Below are 23,587 nucleotides of genomic sequence, written 5' to 3' on the forward strand. Positions count from 1 at the left end.
GAAACCATTGGAGGGGTAAATGTTGGGTGACACAGCGGTGTTTACCCCTGTCCGTGGTCAGCCCCGGCCAGTCAGACAAATATTATCTCTATTTCCGCTGTAATGATGACCCCGCAGTTTATGCCTCGTTTCCTCTGTCTTGCCGGTTTCAGGGAAAGGTTGACTCAGTGACCGCATCATCGCCGCAGCTCCGCTCGCAGATTCAGGTGAGTCGGCTGCCGGCGTCACTAATTAAAGGTCAACGAGAGGCCGCGGCACAGTTTATCTGGAGAGAAAACTGACGCGCCTCACCCACGGTGTGGGGGAGGGAGAGAGAGAGAGAGCGCGAGAGAGGGAGAGCGCGAGAGATTGAGAGAGAGCGACTGCTTGAGAGAGAAAGCGAGAGAGAGAGCGCGAGAGGGAGAGCGAGAACGACTGCTTGAGAGAGAAAGCAAGAGAGAGAGCTTGAGAGAGAGAGAGATTGAGAGAGAAAGCGAGAGAGAGAGCTTGAGAGGTAGAGCGAGAGAGCTTGAGAGCAAGCGAGAGAGCTTGAGAGAGAGAGAGATTGAGAGAGAGAGAGATTGAGAGAGAGCGACTGCTTGAGAGAGAAAGCAAGAGAGAGAGCTTGAGAGGGAGAGCGAGAGAGCTTGAGAGAGTGAGAGAGAGCGACTGCTTGAGAGAGAAAGCAAGAGAGAGAGCTTGAGAGAGAAAGCGAGAGAGAGAGCTTGAGAGGGAGAGCGAGAGAGCTTGAGAGAGCGAGAGAGTGAGAGAGAGCGAATGCTTGAGAGAGAAAGCAAGAGAGAGAGCTTGAGAGCAAGCGAGACAGTGAGAGAGAGCGAGAGAGAGTGAGAGAGAGCGAGAGAGAGTGAGAGAGAGCGACTGCTTTAGAGAGAAAGCAAGAGAGAGAGCTTGAGAGAGTGAGAGAGAGCGACTGCTTGAGAGAGAAAGCAAGAGAGAGAGCTTGAGAGAGTGAGAGAGAGCGACTGCTTGAGAGAGAAAGCAAGAGAGAGAGCTTGAGAGAGCGAGAGAGTGAGAGAGAGTGAGAGAGAGTGACTGCTTGAGAGAGAAAGCAAGAGAGAGAGCTTGAGAGAGAGAGAGAGAGAGAGAGAGAGAGAGAGAGAGAGAGAGAGAGAGAGAGAGAGAGTGACTGCTTGAGAGAGAAAGCAAGAGAGAGAGCTTGAGAGAGAGAGAGAGAGAGAGAGAGAGAGAGAGAGAGAGAGAGAGAGAGAGAGAGAGAGAGAGAGTGACTGCTTGAGAGAGAGAGCGAGAGAAAGAGCTTGAGAGCGAGAGAGAGAGCTTGAGAGGGAGAGCGAGAGAGAGAAAGAGATGGCCTTGACACTGTCTTGCAATGTTATGAGACACATCCTGGAAAGTTGTGACACATACTGAGGAATCACACACACACACACACACACACACACACACACACACACACACACAGGATTTCTTTTGCAAAGCGGTGGGATTAATTACATATATGTGTCTATGGTGTAGTCGACTATTCTGTCAGTTCAGGTACTGTTTTTTGAAAAGAGCTCCACACTGAATTTGGGTTTTTCTTTTTTTTTATTCATTTTGTGTACAGTGGAGATCACTTAAAATTGTGGTGCACAAATTTTAAGTTTAAAATCTGCCTCAAACCCCCCCCCCCCTCCATGGTGTAAATAGGAATATTGGTTCTGTTAGTGTGAACTGGACTACTGGCTGTATTTGTGTAAACAGGAGTGTCGGTGCTTGGGTTGACCCGTGTTCTGGTGTTTTCTCCTCAGGAGTCTTTGGGTCTCAGCAGTGCCGTGTCCACGCCGGAGACCGAGAGACGGTGAGAGTTCACCACTTACCCACAGCCATGACCGTTATTTCCCTTCTCTTCACTGAAAATCCAAGTGTTAGTATAAAAGGCAGAGTTCAGTTGTTCTGTTTTTCTCTTTCGAGTTTAGTTTCTCTTTTTCGGGTTTGATCACGATGTCGTCAAACACTCATTTACATACAGCCAATTCAAGCAAATAAAGTGTGAAAACCCCGCCCACCATTGCTTATACTTGTCACTCAAAGGTCAGCTCATGAATATTAACGAGGACAAGACCACGCCCTCGAAATGCATGAGACAGTTGAGAACAGCTTTGAATAAAGACGTAAAAAATACAATATTAGTCATTTATAATCCCCAAAAAAAATGACGCAATATTTGATTATGTTTGCAAGGTTTTTAGATATGGGAAGTGAATTATGATTACTGATTTCAGTCTGATTTGAACAATTAACAGCAACTCTGTGTTGTCAGAAAAGCCCAGCTGGGTTAAGTGGTTGGCGTTGTCACCTCAGAGCAAGATGGACGCTCTTATGAACAGGGAAACGGCCCAAAGACATTCATGTTAACACGATAGTAAATGTAAGGTAAATACATGCACGGCTCTGTTGGTTTATTTGTTGAGAGGCTGTAAGAAAATGTTCCCATTTGTCCATTGGCGATAAAGTACTGGGTGTTTCAGTAGATTTGTTGTAGCGCCACTAGGAGGCGCCGTGCAGTCTCCTGGAAGAGCGATGCGCGACGTCGCCTAGACTCAATGCTGAGAAACTCCACCGGTGTCACTCGTCAATACAGAAGAGACAAAACACGTGGAGCCCAGATCCGCTTCCACAGACCAGATGGTGGACAGTGACTGGGAAGGCAGCCAGTATGAATCAGACTAACAGTGTCCTTTAACGAACGCTAAGTTCATCATCTGTTTTCCCAAGTGTACTTCTACCATGTTCACTTTTGTACTGATGCACTAATGTCCCTAAATGGTCTGTAAGTGTGAATAGTGTGTGTGTGTGTGTACCATGTTTTTCTATCCTAATGGGGACCAAATGTCCCCATTAGGATAGAAAAACCAGAAACCACCTACCTTATGGGGCCCCACAAGTAAAAGGGTGTATTTTAGGGTTAAGGTTAGACTTAGGTTTAGGTTAAGGTTAGGGTAAGGGTTAGGGTTAGGGTTAGGGTAAGGGTTAGGGTAAGGGTAAGGGTTAGGGTAAGGCATGTAGTTTGCATGGTTAAGGTTAGGGTTAAGGGCTAGGAAAGGAATGTAGTCAAAGAGGGGGCCCCACAAATATAGATTTGTGAGTATGTGTGTGTGTGTGTGTGTATGTGTCCTGTGATTGACCGGTGATCTGTCCAGGGTGTCTCTCCGGTTTCTGCCCTGGTGCATGCTGGGACAGACTTTAGTCCTCTGTTAAAACTATGTTTAGTCATGTGTCACATTTATTACTGATAGCGGTAGCTGAGGTTAAACTTCCATCTATTATCTCCCTGTCTGTGTGTGGGGCCACGTGCGCTTCTCATGCTTCCTTGTGCCCCTCGGTCAATTTTATGAAGTGTTTCCGCAGTAATGACCCCCCCCCTCCACCCACCCCCCCCCCCCCACACACACACACCACTTCCTTCTTCCCTCTCCATTGTTACATTTGAGAGATTTTCTAAGATTAGTCATAATTTTTTTCTCTGGGAAGCTGAATGGGGGAATGAGAGAGCGGGGCCCGATGAATAATGTGAACCATATTGTGTTTGATTGGACCTCTTAAAGAGACAGTACGCAGCTGTCCATGTTTGCAGAGTTATATACTTTGTCTGATGTGTTCAGACGCTCAGAGCTGAATTTTCGGAGTTGTCAAAAATGTGGGTCGCTCATATTTCTTTCATAAACATTTCTAACTTGTTCCCCCCCCCCCCATCGTTATATTTCCACCTTTTGTAGCTTGATTAGACAAATGGGATTCCTAGTGGTTCAAGACTGCCCTCTAGTGGCAGGAATGTAGAACAGCCCCGAGCATCCGCAGCAAGTATCAGCTGATACGAGAGGCGCACACACACACACACACACACACACACACACACGAGAAAGAGAGACAGACAGATAGACAGAGGTGTATACACACATTTATAAGGGGGGGGGAAAGGAACACACACACACAGAAGTAGAAAGTGTAAGTAAGACAGATAGCCACAGAGAGAGAGAGAGAGAGAGAGAGAGAGAGAGAGAGAGAGAGAGAGAGAGAGAGAGAGAGAGAGAGAGAGAGAGAGAGACATACGTAATATACACATACACTCACAGTGACACTCACGCACAGCGGAAGAGGAAGAGTGAGTAAGACATACAGCTGGAGATACAGAGAGAGAGACAGATAGGCACACACACACACACACAAAGAGATAGAGAAACAGGCAAACACACACACACACACACACGAGAGATACAAGAAGCAGAGAGGCCCACACACACTCAAGAGGGAGAGAAATAGTAAGACAGACAAGACGGACAGCAACACAGTAAACGGGAGGGAAATGCACGGCTATAAAGAGATACAGATATAAGCCGAGACACACACACACACACACACACACAACAGAATAAAGGATGGAGCTGGCAGACTGACAAAGACAGACACACAAAACAAGGAGTGAAAGAATGAAGTCTGTGAGAGGCTGATAGAGGGACAGATAGAGACAGAGATAAAGAGAGAGACGGATGAAGATAGCGAGAGAGAGAGAGACAGAGAGAGTGATAGATGGAGAGAGACAGAGAGAGTGATAGATGGAGAGAGACAGAGAGAGAGAGACAGAGAGAGTGATAGATGGAGAGAGACAGAGAGAGAGAGACAGAGAGAGTGATAGATGGAGAGAGACAGAGAGAGAGAGACAGTTGGGAGGTAGAGACAGACAGCGAGAGAGTGATAGATGGAGAGAGAGAGTGACAGAGAGAGTGATAGATGGAGAGAGAGACAGGGAGAGAGAGACAGTTGGGAGGTAGAGACAGATAGCGAGAGAGTGATAGATGGAGAGAGAGACAGAGAGAGAGAGAGACAGTTGGGAGGTAGAGACAGATAGCGAGAGAGTGATAGATGGAGAGAGACAGAGAGAGAGAGACAGTTGGGAGGTAGAGACAGACAGCGAGAGAGTGATAGATGGAGAGAGAGACAGAGAGAGAGAGAGACAGTTGGGAGGTAGAGACAGATAGCGAGAGAGTGATAGATGGAGAGAGAGAGTGACAGAGAGAGTGATAGATGGAGAGAGAGACAGGGAGAGAGAGACAGTTGGGAGGTAGAGACAGATAGCGAGAGAGTGATAGATGGAGAGAGAGAGTGACAGAGAGAGTGATAGATGGAGAGAGAGAGTGACAGAGAGAGTGATAGATGGAGAGAGACAGTTGGGAGGTAGAGACAGATAGCGAGAGAGTGATAGATGGAGAGAGAAAGTGACAGAGAGAGTGATAGATGGAGAGAGAGAGTGACAGAGAGAGTGATAGATGGAGAGAGAGAGAGAGAGACAGAGAGAGAGAGAGACAGTTGGGAGGTAGAGACAGATAGCGAGAGAGTGATAGATGGAGAGAGAGAGAGTGACAGAGAGAGTGATAGATGGAGAGAGAGACAGGGAGAGAGAGACAGTTGGGAGGTAGAGACAGACAGCGAGAGAGTGATAGATGGAGAGAGAGAGAGTGACAGAGAGAGTGATAGATGGAGAGAGAGACAGTTGGGAGGTAGAGACAGACAGCGAGAGAGTGATAGATGGAGAGAGAGAGTGACAGAGAGAGTGATAGATGGAGAGAGAGAGTGACAGAGAGAGTGATAGATGGAGAGAGAGAGTGACAGAGAGAGTGATAGATGGAGAGAGAGAGAGTGACAGTGAGAGTGATAGATGGAGAGAGAGAGTGACAGAGAGAGTGATAGATGGAGAGAGAGAGAGTGACAGAGAGAGTGATAGATGGAGAGAGAGAGAGTGACAGTGAGAGTGATAGATGGAGAGAGAGAGTGACAGAGAGAGTGATAGATGGAGAGAGAGAGAGTGACAGTGAGAGTGATAGATGGAGAGAGAGAGTGACAGAGAGAGTGATAGATGGAGAGAGAGAGTGAGAGTGAGAGCATGCTGGGAATGTCGGGGTCACGTTGGTTGCTGGTGTCTGTGTGAAACCGCCGGCCGAGCGTGAAAACCTCCTTTTGTTCGTGCATCGGCAGCATCACTCGGGAGTTGTGTTGACGCTGGTGTGCAGAGAGACACTGCATCAGCGGGCTGCTGTGTAGATGTGTAGATGGGCTGGGGAAAGGCCAGGCAGACAGACATGTTGATAGAGATGGTGGGATAGCGGAGAGAAGATGAAGAAAATGGCGTTGGAGAGCAGGTCGGTGACGTTTTGTGATTCGGTTGTTTTTGTGTGTGTGCGTGCGTGTGTGTTCGTGTTATTCTGGTATGTGTGTGGAGTAAATATTGTTTGATTTATAGGTTCCCTGTGCAGAAGTCCAGCTCTGATGACGGGTCAGGGGGTACGTTTGTTTTTTCATTATGATCTTTATCTTTGCTAAGTGGATGTAATGGACAGCTACCCATCCACAGCCAACCAAAATGTTTATTGTGACTAAGTATTGTTATTATCATCATCATCATCATCATCATCATTATTATTATTATTTTTATGATCATCTCATATCTGTTAATGTAATTGTGAATTGTGTCAGTGGGGTGAGAGAATCCAGCTTCATTCAGGAGGTTTCTGGAAACCATTGTCGATATTGGCGACCGTCAGGAAAACGTCGCTTAACTGTTGATTGATACTTCAGTACGCCAGCCCTTTGACAGATTTGTAATTACTCATAATAAAATAAAATGCCAGGACTCCATATGAGATAAATGGCTGGTGGGGGTGATCTGTCTGTCCCAGACCGGCAGTGTTTCTGACTTCTTAAAGCCAAGACACGTATTCTGCACATCACTGGCGTACATTAAATCCATGAAGTGATGGCGATTTTGAGGGAAATCCCTCGAAACTTCTGATTGCGGCTGTTCCATATTAAATGGAAATACTGCGGAGTGGTTTTCTATATTGCTGAGAACAGGGGCGGATCTACGAGGTGGCAAGGGGTGGCAGCTGCCACCTCTGGGACACAGTCTTGCCACCCCATTTATAAATCAGATGATATATTTTCAAAGTATATTTTATGTACATGCATGGCGAAGGTCAATGAGACCCGCACCAAGCTCATCTCAAACAGAAGTCGCCGATTTAGAATCCCCCCTCCCCCCCCTCACAGGCGCGGATCTACGGGGTGGCAGCTGCCACCTCTGGGACACAGTCTTGCCACCCCTTTGCCACCCCAGGAAAAAAATCTCTAGATCCGCCACTGGCTGAGAATAACGGCTAAGAGGATCAGAATCAGAAACACTTTCGTTTCCCCCAGCCCACAGCACATATCCAAGAACTACAAGAACACGTATACCTAAACTGCCACATATATGTAAATAAAATAAAATAAAATAAATCACTGCCCAAAGAGAGCAAACGCCTGGATGACCGTCCGAACTTCCGGTCTGCATGAGCTAGTAGTTAGCGTAGCCTTGAACGTTAACTACATTCCTGGCTCGTGTTGCTTTACCCTCAGCAGTAACGAGGTCGTTTGGGTATTTTAGGCTATCTTGGGACATTCTAATTCAGTTTGCGTTGTGTGTTCATCATCTTGTTTGTATTCTCTGTCAACATAAATTGAATATTTGTAGGGAAATGGGACGGAAAGAGGAAAAACAAGTCGTTTTGGCAGAGCTTCCGGAAGTCTCAGAAAGGCGTCATGCGGCAGACGGCGAAAGGTAGGCCGAGGAAGATCCCTCATGAAACCCGTGTAACCGCTGCCCGGTGTGCTTTATGTGCTCAGCATGTTAACATTTACACGCAAACTTGTGACACGTCGACATGACGGCTGCCGAAATCCACCTCCTGAGAGGGAAGTCCGAAAATATCCAAATCTGGTTTGATAACACCCAGGCGCGGATCTACGGGGTGGCAACAGGGGTGGCAGCTGCCACCCCTGGGACACAGTCTTGCCACCCCTGTTGCCACCCCATTTATAAATCAGATAATATGTTTTTAAAGTATATTTTATGTACATGCATGGTGAAGGTCAATGAGACCCGCGCCAAACTCATCTCAAACAGTAGAGAACAACAAACATTCGATGAAATCCAAGTTTTGAATAATAATACGTTTATTATAATGTCCATTGCCCCCCTCCTTGAACCTCATGCTACCCCTTTGCCACCCCAGGAGAAAATCTCTAGATCCGCCACTGATAACACCATTTGATAAGAAAAATAGGCGAAGAATAGTAAGATGATACCTCCTTAACAAAAATGTGCAATTTCATGTGTTTCTAAATGTATTTATCAAACTTTATCGCCTGTTTAGTTAATGTCAGCATACAGCAGCTCCTCCTCGTCGTAAACCTTCTCCGTCTGTCAGTGAGTCTAATTAACTAATGAAAAAAAGGTGCAGGTTGTATAATTGGTTAATTTAACCGTGAATCGGTGCCATCTAAAACGTCTTGTTTCTATTTATTTATTTGTTTGTTTGTTTATTTATATATAATGTTTACGGCTTCACCAGGCGAGCTGAACCGGGTCTCTGCTCCTCTTCCTCAGGCGAAGATGTGGGCTTCGTGGCCAGTGAGATCACCATGAGCGATGAAGAGCGGATCCAGCTGATGATGATGGTGAAGGAGAACATGATCTCTGTGGAGGAGGCTCTGGCGCGGGTATGATGTCACTTCCTCCCTCGATTCCGTACTTGTCACGCGGCCGCCGTCTCCTAGACGTCTTCCATCTGTCTTCACTTTCCTACACACGTGGTCTTCCTGTGTCCACGAGCAAGCAGACTTCCTGCCGGCTGACGGTCACACTCCTCGAGGCCTGGAGGAAACCACATCACCAGTCTCTGTGCAGCTGTTTTAAGTAGAAATGAACGTTTTCTTGGTTTATTTAATGTCAGAACGTTAGGCGGAGGGAAACCTGTTGGAAACCATGGTTTTGTTTTTCAGTGTGAAAACATCCAATCTCACCGACACCCCGAGTAGACAGACGACCTTCACAAGACCGCAGAAGATGTTCAGGGATATCGCAAATGTCTCTGAATAAAACAAAATAACGTGCGACAAATAAATGTACAAGTGGCCATAGTCACTATGTGACTTTACTCATCATGACATCAGGAATCAGGAACATTTATCTGTCATTTCCATGAAACCAAATATCGTTTCCCCCAGCCCACAGCGGTGCAACACAAAGACAACAACACAATCCAAACTACGAGAACACGTGTCCAAACTACACAAAAACTACAAAACACATATAGCCACTGTCCAAGAGAGCCAACGCCAGGATGGCTGCATGGGCTAGCAGCTAGCTTAGCCTGCCCCGACCCAAATACGAGTTCATATTTGATCAGAACTTTTTTGCATTTTATATCTTTTTCCTTTTTTTTTTTTTGTCATTTTATTTCAGTGATAAGAGTAAATCAGCTGCTCGTCTTAACCTTCCTGTTCTTGTTTCAGCTCAAAGAGTTTGAAATCCAAAATCGGCAGAGCCTCGGCTCCGACCCGGCAGAGCGGACCGACCCCACCGAGGACTCATCCAACGCCAACGTAAGTCTCCCACAAGCCCACACCTCCTTGTTGTTTGATGTTTTGATTTATTTCTATTTTTTATTTATTTATTCGACTTTATGCTGAATCACACCTGCGGGCCTTTGTGTTAGCTGGTTATCCCGTGCCAGGGCTGCTGAGCTGTTGGCAGCCTGTCTCTCTCTCTCTCTCTCTCTTCACCCGGGGCCCCTCCTAAAGCCCCCACATGGCAGGGGCCCTCTCCCAATGCCAGGGCACCGCTCTGGCCCCTCTATTCATGGCGGTCAAAGCGTTTTAACCCCCCATTGTGCTGCGTCGAGCGGGCGGATTGAGCACAGAGCCGCTGTTATGCAGGACGCAGCTCTTTTCTGCATGGGTGGAGTGATGAGAGGGCCCGGGGCACATTTTTCACATTCGTCTGTATGGCCTCATTATTTACTGCGCCTCTATTTTTGTGTTTTCTCTCTCTCTCTCTCTGTCTCTCTCTGTCTCTCTCTCTCTCTCGCTCTCTCTCTCTCTCAATTCAATTTTCAGTTTCAGAATGCTTTATTGGCATGAATGTCAGATGCTCAGTATGGCCAAAGCATCAAGAGGAAAAAAAAAATTCAATTGATAAAATAAATAGATAAATAAAAAAGAACAAGAAAATGGCAGAAAACAGTAATGTGTGTGTGTGTGTGTTTGCGCATTTGTGTATGTGTGTGTATCATAGGTCTACTGTCTATAGAAGTAATTAATGTTTGTTTAGAATCAATCAAGAAACAATTAACAGTATATTAATACAAAATCAAGTTCAATTTTATTTTATTATCATATTCATATAAAAAGTACCATGTACCTTCAAATGCCATGAAATGCATATGCCCTGCCTCTCTCAGCCCTAAAAACTATATATAAGGAGATAATAAATAATAACGAAAACAATAAATCAGAAATCAGAAATCCCACAAAATAATAAATCAATGCAAGATATGTAAGGAGTTACTGTTCATTATTCCGACAGCCTGGGGGTAAAAATTGTCTTTGAGGCGGCTGGCCGGAGCTCTGATGCTCTGTAAGCATTGTCCTGAGGGAAGCAGGAGAACGGACCACGTGCTGGGTGGATGCTATCCTCCATCGTACTCATGGCCTTCCTTTTTCAACGGGTGGTGTAAATGTCCTGAAGCTGTGGCAGTGCTGCTCCTATGATGTCTGAAGCAGTTTTTACTATCCTCCTCAGTTGTTTGTGGTCCTGTTCAGTCAGTTTGCCAAACCACATCAGTATGCTTCCAGTAAGGATGCTCTCTATGGTAGTCTAATAGAAATAAACCAGGGCTTTTGTGGACATTCTGAATTCTTTTAAGACATCTCAGAAAGTATAGTCTCTGTTGGAACTTCTTAATGATGCAACGGGTGTTTAGAGACCAGGAGATGGAGTCTGAGATCTGAATGCCTAAATATCTGAAGTTCTTCACAATTTCAACAGGGATATTGTTGATGTAAACTGGTGTCTGGGCCGTTTTGGACTTCCTAAAACCAACAATTAACTCCTTTGTTTTCTCAACAATTAGGGATAGTTTTTTGTTGTTTTTTTTTTGTATCTTGGTCCCTCACCTCCTTCCTGTAGGCATCTTCAATGTTGTCATTTATTCCAGTTAGTGTGGTGTCATCTGTGAATGTCACTGTGCTGGCACTATGTTGTTTGGCAACACAGTCATGTGTGAACAGACTGTAGAAGACTTAAGACAACAACCCTCTGGTACTCCTGTGTGGAGAACTATGGTAGATAGTAAGTAGCTGGTACCTGCTCTCGTACCAAATGTCAAATGTAAAAAATACACAAAGTAGAGAAGTAAATCAAAAGGCAGAGCATGAGTTGTGAGGAGACTAACTACAGCTGTCATGTGTTGTTGTGCTGCTTGTCTCTCAGGCTAGGACATGCTCTGACATCGCTTGCTGCTTCTGTGCTGCATGGTGACACTATTTTCTCCAAGTAGATGTTGCATTTTAGTCTGATCAGAGAGTGTATCAAAATCTTGGAATTTAGATTTAATTTTTGTGAAGAGGTTTGTTCTCATGTCTTCATATGTGCTACGTTGTAGCAGGAGATATTGCTGTGTCTCCACCTGTCTCTGTGAACAGCGCTGATGCAGCCAGTCTTCTCTAGGCAGCAGGTCTTCCTGGGTGGGATCTCTGAGTTTGTTAATGTCTTTCTCAGTTTCTCAGCAGTCACAGCGGTCAGATAGTTTGATAGATTGGTGTTTGCGTTGAGTTTTTGTGATAGATCCCCAATAGTTAATGTAATTTTCCTTTTCTTTAGCTCTAATTTGGTTGGGTCAGGTTGTGTGAGGGCAGTCCTGATGCCTTCTGCTGTTGGCTGAGGTGGGCCTCAGGACCAGCTGGCTGAGGGCAATCCTCTCTTTGTTCTCCTCTTGGTAATGGAGAGCTTTGTAATGGTAGGAGTTGGGGTCACTTGCATTTAAATGCTTGTAGAATTTGATTGCTCTTTTGTTTGTATTCTAATTAAAAGGGGAAATTGGCCTAGTTCAGCTCAGCATCCATTGTTGGGAGTGTTCCTGTGGACTCTGAGAATACGCTTGCAAATCTGAGTGTGCAGGGTTTCGATTGGCTGTTGGTCCCAATTTTTCAAAGTCCTGATTTACAAAAGGACCCCAATCTTCACTACCATACATTAAAATTGGTTCAATTATAGATTGAAGGCTTTTTTATAGTAATAGAAAGCCCTTCTTTCTTTGTCTCTGAAATCATTAATGCCCGGATTTAAATTTCCTGTAGAGGTAATTTTTGGTCCCAAATACGTTTAGCTGTGTGTGTGTGTGTGTGTGTGTGTGTGTGTGTGTGTGTGTGTGTGTGTGTGTGTGTGTGTGTGTGTGTGTGTGTGTGTGTGTGTGTGTGTGTGTGTGTGTGTTCTATGTCAGTGGAGCCTAGTAAAAATACATTTGGGTTTCACTGACAACTGCATCATTTCTGGAAGACCATAATCCAAGGCTTTTTTTAGATTAGTGTCAGGGCCCAGTTCTGAGAGAGAGAAGTTTTGCAGATGATCCAGTTGCTGTTGTAATGCCTCCTTAGATGGAGCTAGCAATATCCGATAATCTGCAAAAAGTAGGCATTTAATTTCTGTGTCAGAGAGGGTGCGACCACAGATAGTTCTAATTGTTCTAATGATTTTGCCAATTCATCGATACAACTGTGAAACAGGGTGGGGCTGAGCCTGCAGCCCTGTTTCACCCCTCTACTTTGGGAAAGGAAATCTGTTCCCCTATTGCCAACGCTAACAGTAAATTTATTGTTTGTATACATTATTTTAATTATATAATAGACACCCCCCCCTACATGTTTTTCAATTAATTTCAGGAACAGACCATTATAACAAATTGAGTCAAATGCTTTTCTTAGAAAGTGAGCGGATGCCTGAGGAGCAGAAAAGAAGCATACTGGTACCGATTTTCAAGAATAAGGGTGATGTGCACAACTGTAGCAACTACAGAGGTATAAAGTTGATCAGCCACAGCATGAAGATATGGGAAAGAGAAATAGAAGCTAGGTTAAGAGGAGCGGTGACGATCAGCGAGCAGCAGTATCGTTTCATGCCACAAAAGAGCACTACAGATGCGATGTTTGTTTTGGGAATGTTAATTGAGAAGTAAAGAGAAGGCCAGAAGGAGTTACATTGTGTCTTTGTGGATTTAGAGAACGCATATGACAGGGTGCTGAGAGAGGAGGTGTGGTATTGTTTGAGGAAGTTGGGAGTTGCAGAGAAGCATGTAGGAGTGGTGCAGGATATGTATGAGGGAAGTGTGACAGTGCTGAGGTGTGCGGTTGGAAAGACAGATGATTCAAGGTGGAGGTAGGATTACATCAAGGATCAGCTCTAAGCCCTTTCTTGTTTGCAATGGTGATGGACAGGTTGACGGACGAGATCAGGCAGGAGTCTCTGTGGACTATGATGTTTGCGGATGACATTGTGATCTGTAGCGAGAGTAGGTTGCAGGTTGAGGAGAGCCTGGAGAGGTGGAGGTATGCACTGGAGAGAAGAGGAATGAAAGTCAGGAGCAAGACGGAATATATACCGTGTGTGAATGAGAGGGAGGACAGTGGAATGGTGAGGATGCAAGGAGTAGAGGTGATGAAGGCATATGAGTTTAAATACTTTGGGTCAACTGTACAAAGTAACGGGGAGTGCAGTAGAGAGGTGAAAAAGAGAGTGAGAGTATCAGGAGTGATTTGTGACAGAAGGGTACCAGCAAGAGTTAAAGGGAAGGTTTACAAGATGGTTGTGAGATCAGCTATGTTATATGGTTTGGAGACAGTGGCACTGATGAAAAGACAGGAGGCAGCGCTGGAGGGACAGTTCAGGTTGGACGGTTTGGAGAGAAAGCAAGAGAAGCAAGACTGAGATGGCTTGGACATGTGTGGAGGAGAGATGCTGGGTATACTGGGAGAAGGATGCTGAAGATGGAGCTGCCAGGGAAGAGGGAAAGAGGAAGGCCAAAGAGGAGTTTTATGGATGTGGTGAGAGAGGACATGCAGGTGGCTGGTGTGACAGAGGAAGATGCAGAGGACAGGAAGAGATGGAAATGGATGATCCGCTGTGGCGAACCCTAATAGGAGCAGCTGAAAGTAGAAGTAGTAATAGTAGTCAAATGCTTTTCTGAAATCTACAAAACAAGAGAACATTTGGTTCTTGTTTTGGTGGACATGTTTATTAGTGAGGGTGTGGAGGGTATAGATATTTTCTGTAGTTTGATGTTGTGGTGTAAGTCCAATCTCACTCTTGCTCAGGACATTATGTTCATTGAGGAAGTCTTGCGGTTGGCTGTTTAGGATGCTGCAGTATAACTTCCCCAGGTTGCTGCTGACACATACGTATGCCTCGGTAATTGTTTGGGTCAATTTTATTTCCATTTTAAAATGGAAGTCTCTCTCTCGCTCTCTCTTGCTCGCTCTCTCTCGCGCTGATTTTTTTTATTATTATTAAGTCGCTGAAACATAATAGGTTGAATTTCAAATAAGCAGTTGCATCATGTTGAAATATTCTAAATTGGCTGAAACCACTTCAGATTTCTGCTTGTTTTCAACATTTACTCTCAGCTCTGCCCCATTTCTCTCCTCCTCTTATTCTTTCATTACATCAGTGTAGTTTGAATTTTAAAAGCTTTTACCTTTAAAGTGGAACTGAGTTTGTTCTATGAGAACTAAAACAGCTACAACGCTAAGAACTACAACAACCAGCCATCACTACATTCTCTGGTATTTCCTCTTCAGCTATGGGATGCTCACGCTGAAGTCAGCAGACTAAAACAAACTGTACACCTACCTCTTGGTTCTGACGATGTGAAACGCCATTTCTAGCGTAGCTTATTTTAATTCCATCATGTGACCTGTTTCCAAGTAAAACAGGATATTAGGTTGAGGCAGAAAGTAGGGGTAGTGATATGATATGATTGGACAGTGCAAGACATTTTTATAATACTATTGGTGGGAATGTGACTCGCCCACCTACTTGGACTCGGCGACACAATCACAACAACATGGCTTTTTTAGAGGAAGTGAAGGTGGTTAGATTTTAATGTAAAATAAGTTTAAAAAAATGACATTTTGGGGGTTATTTGTGGCATAAGTTGTTGAAGAGGTGTATAATGTTACTGTTGAAATGAGCTAACAAGGTTGTTAAGTGAATTTTCATTTCATTATGTCGTTAAACTTTAAATGTATTTCTGTGGCGGCGCAGTGGTTAGCACGGTCACCTTACAGCAAGAAGGTTCTGGGTTCGAGCCCCAGGGTAGTCCAACCTTGGGGGTCGTCCCGGGTCATCCTCCGTGTGGAGTTTGCATGCTCTCCCTATGTCTGCGTGGGTTCCTCCGGGGGCTCCGGTTTCCTCCCACAGTCCAAAGACATGTAGGTCAGGTGAATCGGCTGTACTAAATTGCCCCTAGGTATGAATATGTGTGTATGTCGGCCCTGTGTGATGGCCTGGCGACCTGCCCAGGGTGTCTCCCCACCTGCCGCCCAATGACTGCTGGGATAGGCTCCAGCGTCCCCGTGACCCTGAGAGCAGGATAAGCGGTTCAGATAATGGATGGGTGTATTTCTGTCTTTTTTTTTTTAAAACTTTGTTTAACCAGGAAAATTCCATTGAGATTAAACATTTCTTTTGAAAGGGAGTCCTGGCCGAGGTAGGCAGCGGCAAGCTTGAACAAGAGGAATTCACTGTGATGAAAGAACACACTTTATAGCTTGTACATCTGTTGGTTTCGTTTTCTGTTTTAATTAAAAGCCATTTCTGTAGCAGTCTCTGTATGTCATGTTGGTGCTGGGTCTTCACAGTGGTTTCCTGTTTTTATATTCATATTTAGCTGCATGTTGTCAGCCTCTGTAGCATGTCAGCATCATCAGTGTATTTCTCATTGTGGCTAAAAACACATGAGAAAAATACACTGAGATAATTGAGCACTAAACACACAAATAAAAAGTAAAACAGCTCCAGAGCAACTCCTCTCCTTCGTCCTCCGTCACCAGGGTGTCGTGTTTTGTTGTTTTGTGCTAAATGGGATTTTTAAAAATGTAAATCACACATAAAGCGCATGATGTTTTGCCTCATCTGTTGGCTCTTTATAGCAGATGTGTGACGTGTCAGACAATGAACAGGAGGAGTCGGTGACGTTCAAGCGACTCCACAAACTGGTCAACTCAACCCGCAAGGTGAAGAAGAAGCTGATCAAAATCGATGAGGCGAAGAGGCCCGAGTCCGAGGGTGAGAAAGTGCATTTAAGTCCATGCCGTCGGACAGACAAAGCGGATTTCCAAATAAATCTACATTCAGAATTAGTTTTGCTGTAGAGAAACAGGGTCATAGCCTGAACTGGTGTTTGCAAGCCATGTGTCAGGCATTGTAGAGGCTGATAGTATCTTCATTAGCTTCTCCTCTGACTGGTTAAAGGTGGACTAATCAATGAGATCAACTTTTTAAAGGTCCTATGATAAATGATGTGTAGAGCACCGTGAACTTCCCAAATGTGATGTACCACATCTGAATGAAACGCAACAGCGGGGTGGGATTTAGTGAGGGGGAGGCACATTGATTTGACTGACAGCCACTCACAGCCAGGCGTTTTTAGAAGAATGTGGACATTGATATGCTATTGGCTAGTTTCAGTTTGGTGGTAGAAGATCAGTCGTCTTCTCTATCCCACTTCATTCATTGTTTTTTTTTTGTGTTAGTGTATACCCGCAAGTGCAAGATGAAGTTACTAAGAAATTACTGTCTTAATCAGGAAGAAAAAAAACATTCTTCCACAAAAATAAAACATTTTTTTTGCGTTACAATGGCACACAGTAGATCATTGGTTCGGGTCGAAACATCAGGAGAGAGGTCCTTTTCAGTTGAAATAACCTTTTCCTGCTTTCGTTTGTACGTTCCTGATAAGTAAAGCACATTTTGGAGGCTTCATTCATTCTCCATCTTCTGCCTCTCTTAGAGTCTCTCAACATGGAGGGGAGTCTGGCTGGAGACGCCAGGCCCTCCCTGTACTCCGGCGTCCAGAGGAAGTCAGCATGCCCGGCCGAGTGTCTGGCCTCGACTCTGCAGGAGCAGCTTATGTTTGAACAGGACTCCGATAGCCTGACCACCTCGCCTTCCTCCAGCAGTCTGGACACCTGTAGCAGCCACAGGATCTTAAGGGCCTTCAGCAGGTCGACCAGTGGCGGTGATGGTGGTGGCGGCGGTAGTGGCGACAGCCCCAGCTGGCAGGAGAAAGGCTCAGGAGGAGAGGCCAGGGAGGCGGGCGAAGGCAGCGGTTCATCCCTGTCTGAGATGGAGGGCTGCCACAAGGAGGAGGAACAGAAAATATCTCGCTCGGTGACCGACGGAGAGCTCCGCCGCCGGGCCCTCAGCCCGCTCAGTCACCACGGGGTGAGGAGGTGGGAGGGGACGAGTGTTGTCGAGGGAAAAGGGTATAAATTCTTTAAACATATCAATGACCGGCTCATCAAAGGCTTTCTTGGTGGGACGCGGTATAAGAATATCACAGCTTTTAACAGTATTTTGTAATTACAAATCAAAAGTCATTATTATTCAGAGACAGTTTGAATTATTGTGAAGACAATGCACCACCTCAGCTCTCACAGCATAGCAACATGTGATGTCATGATGTCAGCGAAACTAGCCAATGGAAACACCTTTGTCTGCGTCTCATAAAGAAAATCCACCAATGACATGTTCGGATTTACACAGACGCAGTTCTGTTATTTACCACAAATCACACGCTGATTAAACACATGGATGACATGACCAAGTACAGGCGGGGATTACAACAATTTGGTTTACTACATTTAGTTTGTCTTTTATTTTTGAATGAGCAATTTCATCATGGTTGAACTCCTTTTACCATCGGATAAACATTTTTCCGGGCCGATGCCCATAGTTGAGTAGAATTGTGGGGAAAAAAAGGGTTATTGTTTGTTTTAGAGCCTAAATAGAAAAACCTGGACTGTTCCACATCCCAAATGAAACACTAAAGCGCTATGCAAGATATGAACTAAAGAAACTGATAAAAAACAGCAGGTAGATTTCTTGGGAAAAATACTACAAGTTAGTTTGGAAGAAATTCAGTCTGAAATTTTGATTTTTGAAAAGGAAAGGTACCCTGTATTCAACAATGAATGAACTGGCTCCATCACTGAAAGACATAGATTTGACTTTACCTCACAAATCTGAGTCCTGTGAGAGTCGTCATATGTAAGCCAGCCGGTCGTTCTTCTCTACATCTGTTATTGACTCTGCGTATGGATGTGTTGTTGGACAGAGAACCTGCAGTTTTGGAGGATTTGACCTGACCAGCCGGTCTCAGCACGCCATCGGCTGTAACTGCCACGCCGCTGTAAGTCTTTTTCTTTGCTGTACTTCTGTAGATTTGGAGAATTGGTCATCGCCGCTTGCCGGCTCGTCTCATTTTGTCTTGTGTTTGTGATTTAGAATAAAGATGGAGAAGTTGGTGCGAGAGACGCCGTTAAGTCTCCGCTGACATCTCGCATGACTCTGGGCAAGAAGGTGAAATCAGTGAGAGAGACCATGAGGAAACACATTTCCAAGAGATACCACAGCTCCCTCTCTGAACAGGCACGTCTGACAGCTCCTCTCAACATACTCACTAAACAGTGTCTTCGACACATTTACTATATTCTGTTTTGGTTTATTTTTTAGCTTTGTTCGCCTTCTCATTCTCATCGGCGGCGCCGTGTTTAGCACTGTTGCCTCACAGCAAGAAGGTCCTGGGTTCGAACCCTGGGGTTGTCCAACCTTGGGGGTCATCCCAGGTCGTCCTCTGTGTGGCGTTTGCATGTTCTCCCCGTGTCTGCGTGGGTTTCCTCCCACAGTCCAAAGACATGTAGGTCAGGTGAATCGGCCATACCAAATTGTCCCTAGGTATGAATGTGTGTGTATGTCGGCTCTGTGTGATGGTCTGGCGGCCTGTCCAGGGCGTCTCTCCGCCTGCCGCCCAATGACTGCTGGGATAGACTCCAGCATCCCCGTGACCCTGACAGCAGGATAAGCGGTTCGGATAATGGATGGATGGACATCTACAGTACATTATATGTGTTCTGTATTGAACATTTGAAAAGTAACTTTACTTTTCTCTCTCTCTCTCTCTTTTGTTGTTTTTTCCCCCCGTTTAGTCAAGTGCAGACCGCGTGTCCAGCTGTCCCAACACACCTCACACAGATTCAGACTCTCTGGAGAAACCACAGCTTAAACCAGGAGGCTCCGTGGAAAGCCTGCGAAGTTCTCTCAGTGGACAGAGCTCCATGAGTAAGTGTGTGTGTGTGTGTGTGTGTGTGGTATTATTAGTGTGTAACTGAGCCATGGAGGTCAGGTGGTGAAGGCTGTACCACATCAGGATGGTTCATAGCCGACTGGTGGCTTAGTCACGGAACAAGGATGCTATAAAACGACTGAAATAGCCTAAACATCCTGCAGGTTTTCTAAACATTGTGATGCTCAGACGTCACTCATGTGGTGCCCAGACCAGGTAGATGGAAAGACTCACTAACTGAAGTGGGTTTTTTTTTTAATGTGAATCCTGTTATGGATAAAAAACGTTTAGACGGAAAAGTTTAGATGGTTTTCGAAGGTTATGAATAACCACAACCACGAGAGGTTCTTCATCATGCACTCATAACGGTGCACAAAACATTTTAGGCCGATAGGTCCAGCAGTCCAAAGACATGTAGGTCAGGTGAATCGGCCGTACTAAATTGTCCCTGGGTGCGAATGTGTGTGTGTGTTGGCCCTGTGATGGCCTGGCGGCCTGTCCAGGGTGTCTCCCCGCCTGCCCCCCAATGACTGCTGGGATAGGCTCCAGTATCCTCGTGTAAGAGCAGGATAAGCGGTAAATATATATATATATATATATATATATATATATATAAACACACACACACACACCAACTTCTTCTGTGGTTATAGGTGGACAGACGGTTGGAACAACTGACTCCTCCAACAGCAACAGGGAGAGCGTCAAGTCGGAGGATGGCGAGGAGGAGGAGCTTCCTTACCGAGGGCCTTTCTGTGGACGAGCGCTGGTGCACACCGACTTCACGCCCAGTCCCTACGACACAGACTCCCTCAAACTGAAGGTGTGTTAACTGAATAAAGTAAGAACAGACTCACATTCTCTCTCTCGCTCTCATATAAAGCATCATTCTCCATTAACCTTCACCCTCTCCCTCTCTGCCCGGTCTGTGCAGAGCGGCGACGTCATTGATATTATTAGCAAGCCCCCCATGGGTACATGGATGGGCCTGCTCAATGGCAAAGTCGGCACCTTCAAGTTCATCTACGTGGAGGTCCTGAGCGATGAAGAGGCAAAGCCAAAGAAGACGCGCAGGAGGAAGAAGATCCGCCAGCCTCGGCCCACCTCTGTGGAGGAGCTGCTCGACCGCATCAATCTGAAAGTAACAAACCCATTCGCCGACCTTTGCACGTACTGAACTATGTGTCATGAATAGGTCAAATGTCTTAAGGAGTCTTTTAAAGCAACAGCGCGGGACTTTTACATATAAATGAACAGCCTGTACATTCAAGCCCTTGCCAAATGAGTTCACACAATGATGAGTAAGCCTATCACCGCCAGGTAAATCTGCATTTCGCAGTAAACCAGAGTTTTGCGTTTGGTGTCTGATCAGATTCAGAATCATGTTTATTGACCATGTAGGTTTACACAAACATGGAATTTGACTCCGGTTTCGCGGCTCTCTCGGTGTACCTAACATAGAATAACAACACAACAATCTTCACATATATACACAAGGATTGACTATATGCAGGCGAAATAAGAGGCATTTTTCAGATTTAAGATTCAGTTTTCACATATATTATTTCACACAGTCAGTCAAACATTATACAGCACATTTTGTACATTAACATGCAATGCAAGGTTTGCCATTAAGTGAAAGTGCACATAAAAAAAGATGGTAACAATAAAAGATAAAAACAGTAAATGATTAAAATAAAAAATGAAATGCCATGATTCAAAATGATTTTGTTTAAATTAAAACAAGACAGAACCCATAATTCTGTAACAGCAGATGAAGCTCTAGTAAACCAGTTTTGACTCTCTGTCTCTCTCTTCCCATCCCCCCCTTCTCCAACAGGAGCACCTGCCGACCTTCCTGTTTAACGGCTACGAGGATCTGGACACGTTTAAGCTCCTGGAGGAGGAAGACCTGGATGAACTGAACATCCAGGACCCACAGCATCGTGCGGTGCTGCTGACCGCCGTGGAGCTGCTGCAGGAGTACGACGGTTGGTCCATCATTACCACGTAGAGCTGCAACTAACACTTATTTTCACTGTCGATTGATCTATTGAGTATTTTTTCGATTAATCGTTTAGTCTTTTAAAAGTCACAAATACTGATGACTGCCCATCTCAGGTTACCAGAGTCCAAAGTTATGTCTTAAAGCTCTTTATATAGTCTGACCAACAGCCAATAAACCAAAGTATTAATTTCATAAGGATATAAATCAGAGGAAGGCATGCAATTCTTAGCATTTATGAAACGGCAACCAACAAATGTTTGGTATTTTTACTTGGAAAAATGACTTTAACCATTAATCACCTACTAGGATTGTAATCTGTTTTCTGTCGTTCAGCTAATCGTTTAATCGACTAATAATTTCACGATGACTAATAATTTTCCACTTTGTGGGACAATAAAATTAATCTGGAATCTTGAATAACCACACTATAGATATATATGTATATACACGTTAGCAGCTGATGAGTGCACGACGCACGAAACAAGCTTGTACTGCTGTGTGTTAAAAGTTTTTCCTATATCTATACACACACTTGGTTATTCTGCCAGGTAGTCCTATATATTCACCTGTTGTTTCAGCTATTCAGCCTCCAGTCAGGGAGATTTTAAACTTAAAACAAAGATGAATGTAATGAACTAACTGATCGAGCGGGAAACCATCAGTAGTGGTGGTACCCGAGAACCTAATTGAGAACCACTACATCGAACGTAGCCTGATGCCCCCTGGTGGTGCCTTGCAGGTAGCAGCGACCCAGAACGAAGTGGCCAATCAGGAGGCTCCCAGGAGAAGCTGTTGATGGAGAGGCGCGGCCCGCAGGGAGACTCGCCGCGGGACTCAGGCTGCTACGAGAGCAACGAGAACCTGGAGAACGGTAATGAGACCGCTTGAGACCTTCGTCTCCCCCCCCCCCCCAACGCCTCCTCCTCCTCCTTCACTAGGAAGACTCCCGAGGTCTTCACCTCTTCCTCGTGCTAGAGAGCATTCCAAGCTGCGAAACTATTTTCATGCTCCTCTGGACAGACTCGTTTACCTTTCGATTCATCTCTTCCACGCATCTATTCCTTTCAGTCAATACTTCAGTCATACTGTTGCAGCAAAGTAAACACTGAGGACCACATTTACCATCAACACTCTCCCATCTGTTTCAAGGCATCGGGGAAGTCAGACATAACTTTGCTTTTCTTTTCTCTTTTTTTTTTGTGACTTACCTTCTTGTTTTTGAATTGGTGGAGAAATGCGTCTCAACATCACCTTTAAACAAGAGCGCTAACCTCAGCAGACCTTTCTCAGAAACCTGTACTGTGTTTTTTATGTAGATCTGCTCGTAGGTCGACTCGCAAAATAGATCTGCCTTCGTGAAGCGCGTGGTGGTTTTACTGAAAGTGGTTACTGTTGAACCAAAGCGTGAACAAACAAAAAAAAAAGTTATGGGTTTAAAAAAAATTTAAAAAAAAAACTCTTACCTAGTATTTGTGGGACATTATTTACTGTGAACGCTTGAATATTCTTAACTATATCATTTTTATCGTGGTCATTTGCATTGGTTTCGGTCTTAAAATGTCAAATATAAACTAGCTGTGGTTGCTGTATGTTTGAGGTTCTGTGTGAATGTCTTAACGGCCGCGTTGTGAGGACGTGTCAAGAGTCGCCTATTTTACACAATCGTATGATTCTATTAAGATTCTGCTGTTTTTGTGTGTATATTTTTCTATTACAGTATCATATAATTTTGCACAATATTTTATGACGTGCCTGAAAACTGCATTATGCTGCCCAATAAAAAAAAAAGAAAAAAAATACTTAATGGTATAATTATACTTGTGTAAATGTGGCATTTTTTATAAATGTAAATGAACCGAAAGAGGAAAACCTGGAAAAGACAGTTCTGACTGGGTCAATTAAATTATACTGTATGTTAAAATGAGAGGGGTCAAAGTTGAACTAACTCCTAACACTTCCACTAGAGGTGATGCAGGTGGAGATTCTGCAGTCCAGATATTTCTTAAGTGTGCTTCTGTCATCGTTGGGCCTGAAGAATAAACTGCTCAATGCTTTACCAAACCGTTTTCCTAGCTTATTTCCTGGTCTCGCTCTCTCTCTCCCTTTTCTTTCTCCATTCATTTTAGCTTTAGCTGACATACATGCTCTATTCACCTAGCTGGTCCCGTGGGGAAATTACACTCTGCATTTAACCCATCCTAGCTGTGTAGCTAGGAGCAGTGGGCAGCCGCTGTGCAGCACCCGGAGACCAACTCCAGTTCGTCTTTCCGCTGCCTTGCTCAGGGGCACAGACAGGAGTATTAAACCTAACATGCACGCCTTTTTGATGGTGGGGGAAACCGGAGCACCCAGAGGAAACCCACCGCAG

At 44.8% G+C, this 23,587-nt stretch overlaps 1 protein-coding gene across 1 annotated transcript in view; it reads left to right on the forward strand.

Annotated features, from left to right (window-relative positions):
* The window catches only part of LOC130126718 (SAM and SH3 domain-containing protein 1-like), a 23,878-nt gene extending 612 nt beyond the window's left edge, over positions 1-23,266 (forward strand). Inside the window, exons 2-16 of the mRNA XM_056296334.1 lie at positions 153-206; positions 1,749-1,798; positions 6,236-6,276; positions 7,505-7,591; positions 8,420-8,532; positions 9,328-9,417; positions 16,018-16,153; positions 16,878-17,311; positions 18,204-18,278; positions 18,374-18,517; positions 19,075-19,207; positions 19,865-20,034; positions 20,146-20,352; positions 21,052-21,202; positions 21,959-23,266. Of these exons, the coding sequence (XP_056152309.1) occupies positions 153-206; positions 1,749-1,798; positions 6,236-6,276; positions 7,505-7,591; positions 8,420-8,532; positions 9,328-9,417; positions 16,018-16,153; positions 16,878-17,311; positions 18,204-18,278; positions 18,374-18,517; positions 19,075-19,207; positions 19,865-20,034; positions 20,146-20,352; positions 21,052-21,202; positions 21,959-22,107 (2,034 nt within the window). The 3' untranslated portion in view covers positions 22,108-23,266. The remainder of the gene's footprint in view (positions 1-152; positions 207-1,748; positions 1,799-6,235; positions 6,277-7,504; positions 7,592-8,419; positions 8,533-9,327; positions 9,418-16,017; positions 16,154-16,877; positions 17,312-18,203; positions 18,279-18,373; positions 18,518-19,074; positions 19,208-19,864; positions 20,035-20,145; positions 20,353-21,051; positions 21,203-21,958) is intronic.
* The last annotated feature ends 321 nt before the right edge of the window (positions 23,267-23,587 follow it).

This window comes from Lampris incognitus, chromosome 16 (assembly GCF_029633865.1).
Source record: "Lampris incognitus isolate fLamInc1 chromosome 16, fLamInc1.hap2, whole genome shotgun sequence".
Lineage (NCBI taxonomy): Eukaryota > Metazoa > Chordata > Actinopteri > Lampriformes > Lampridae > Lampris > Lampris incognitus.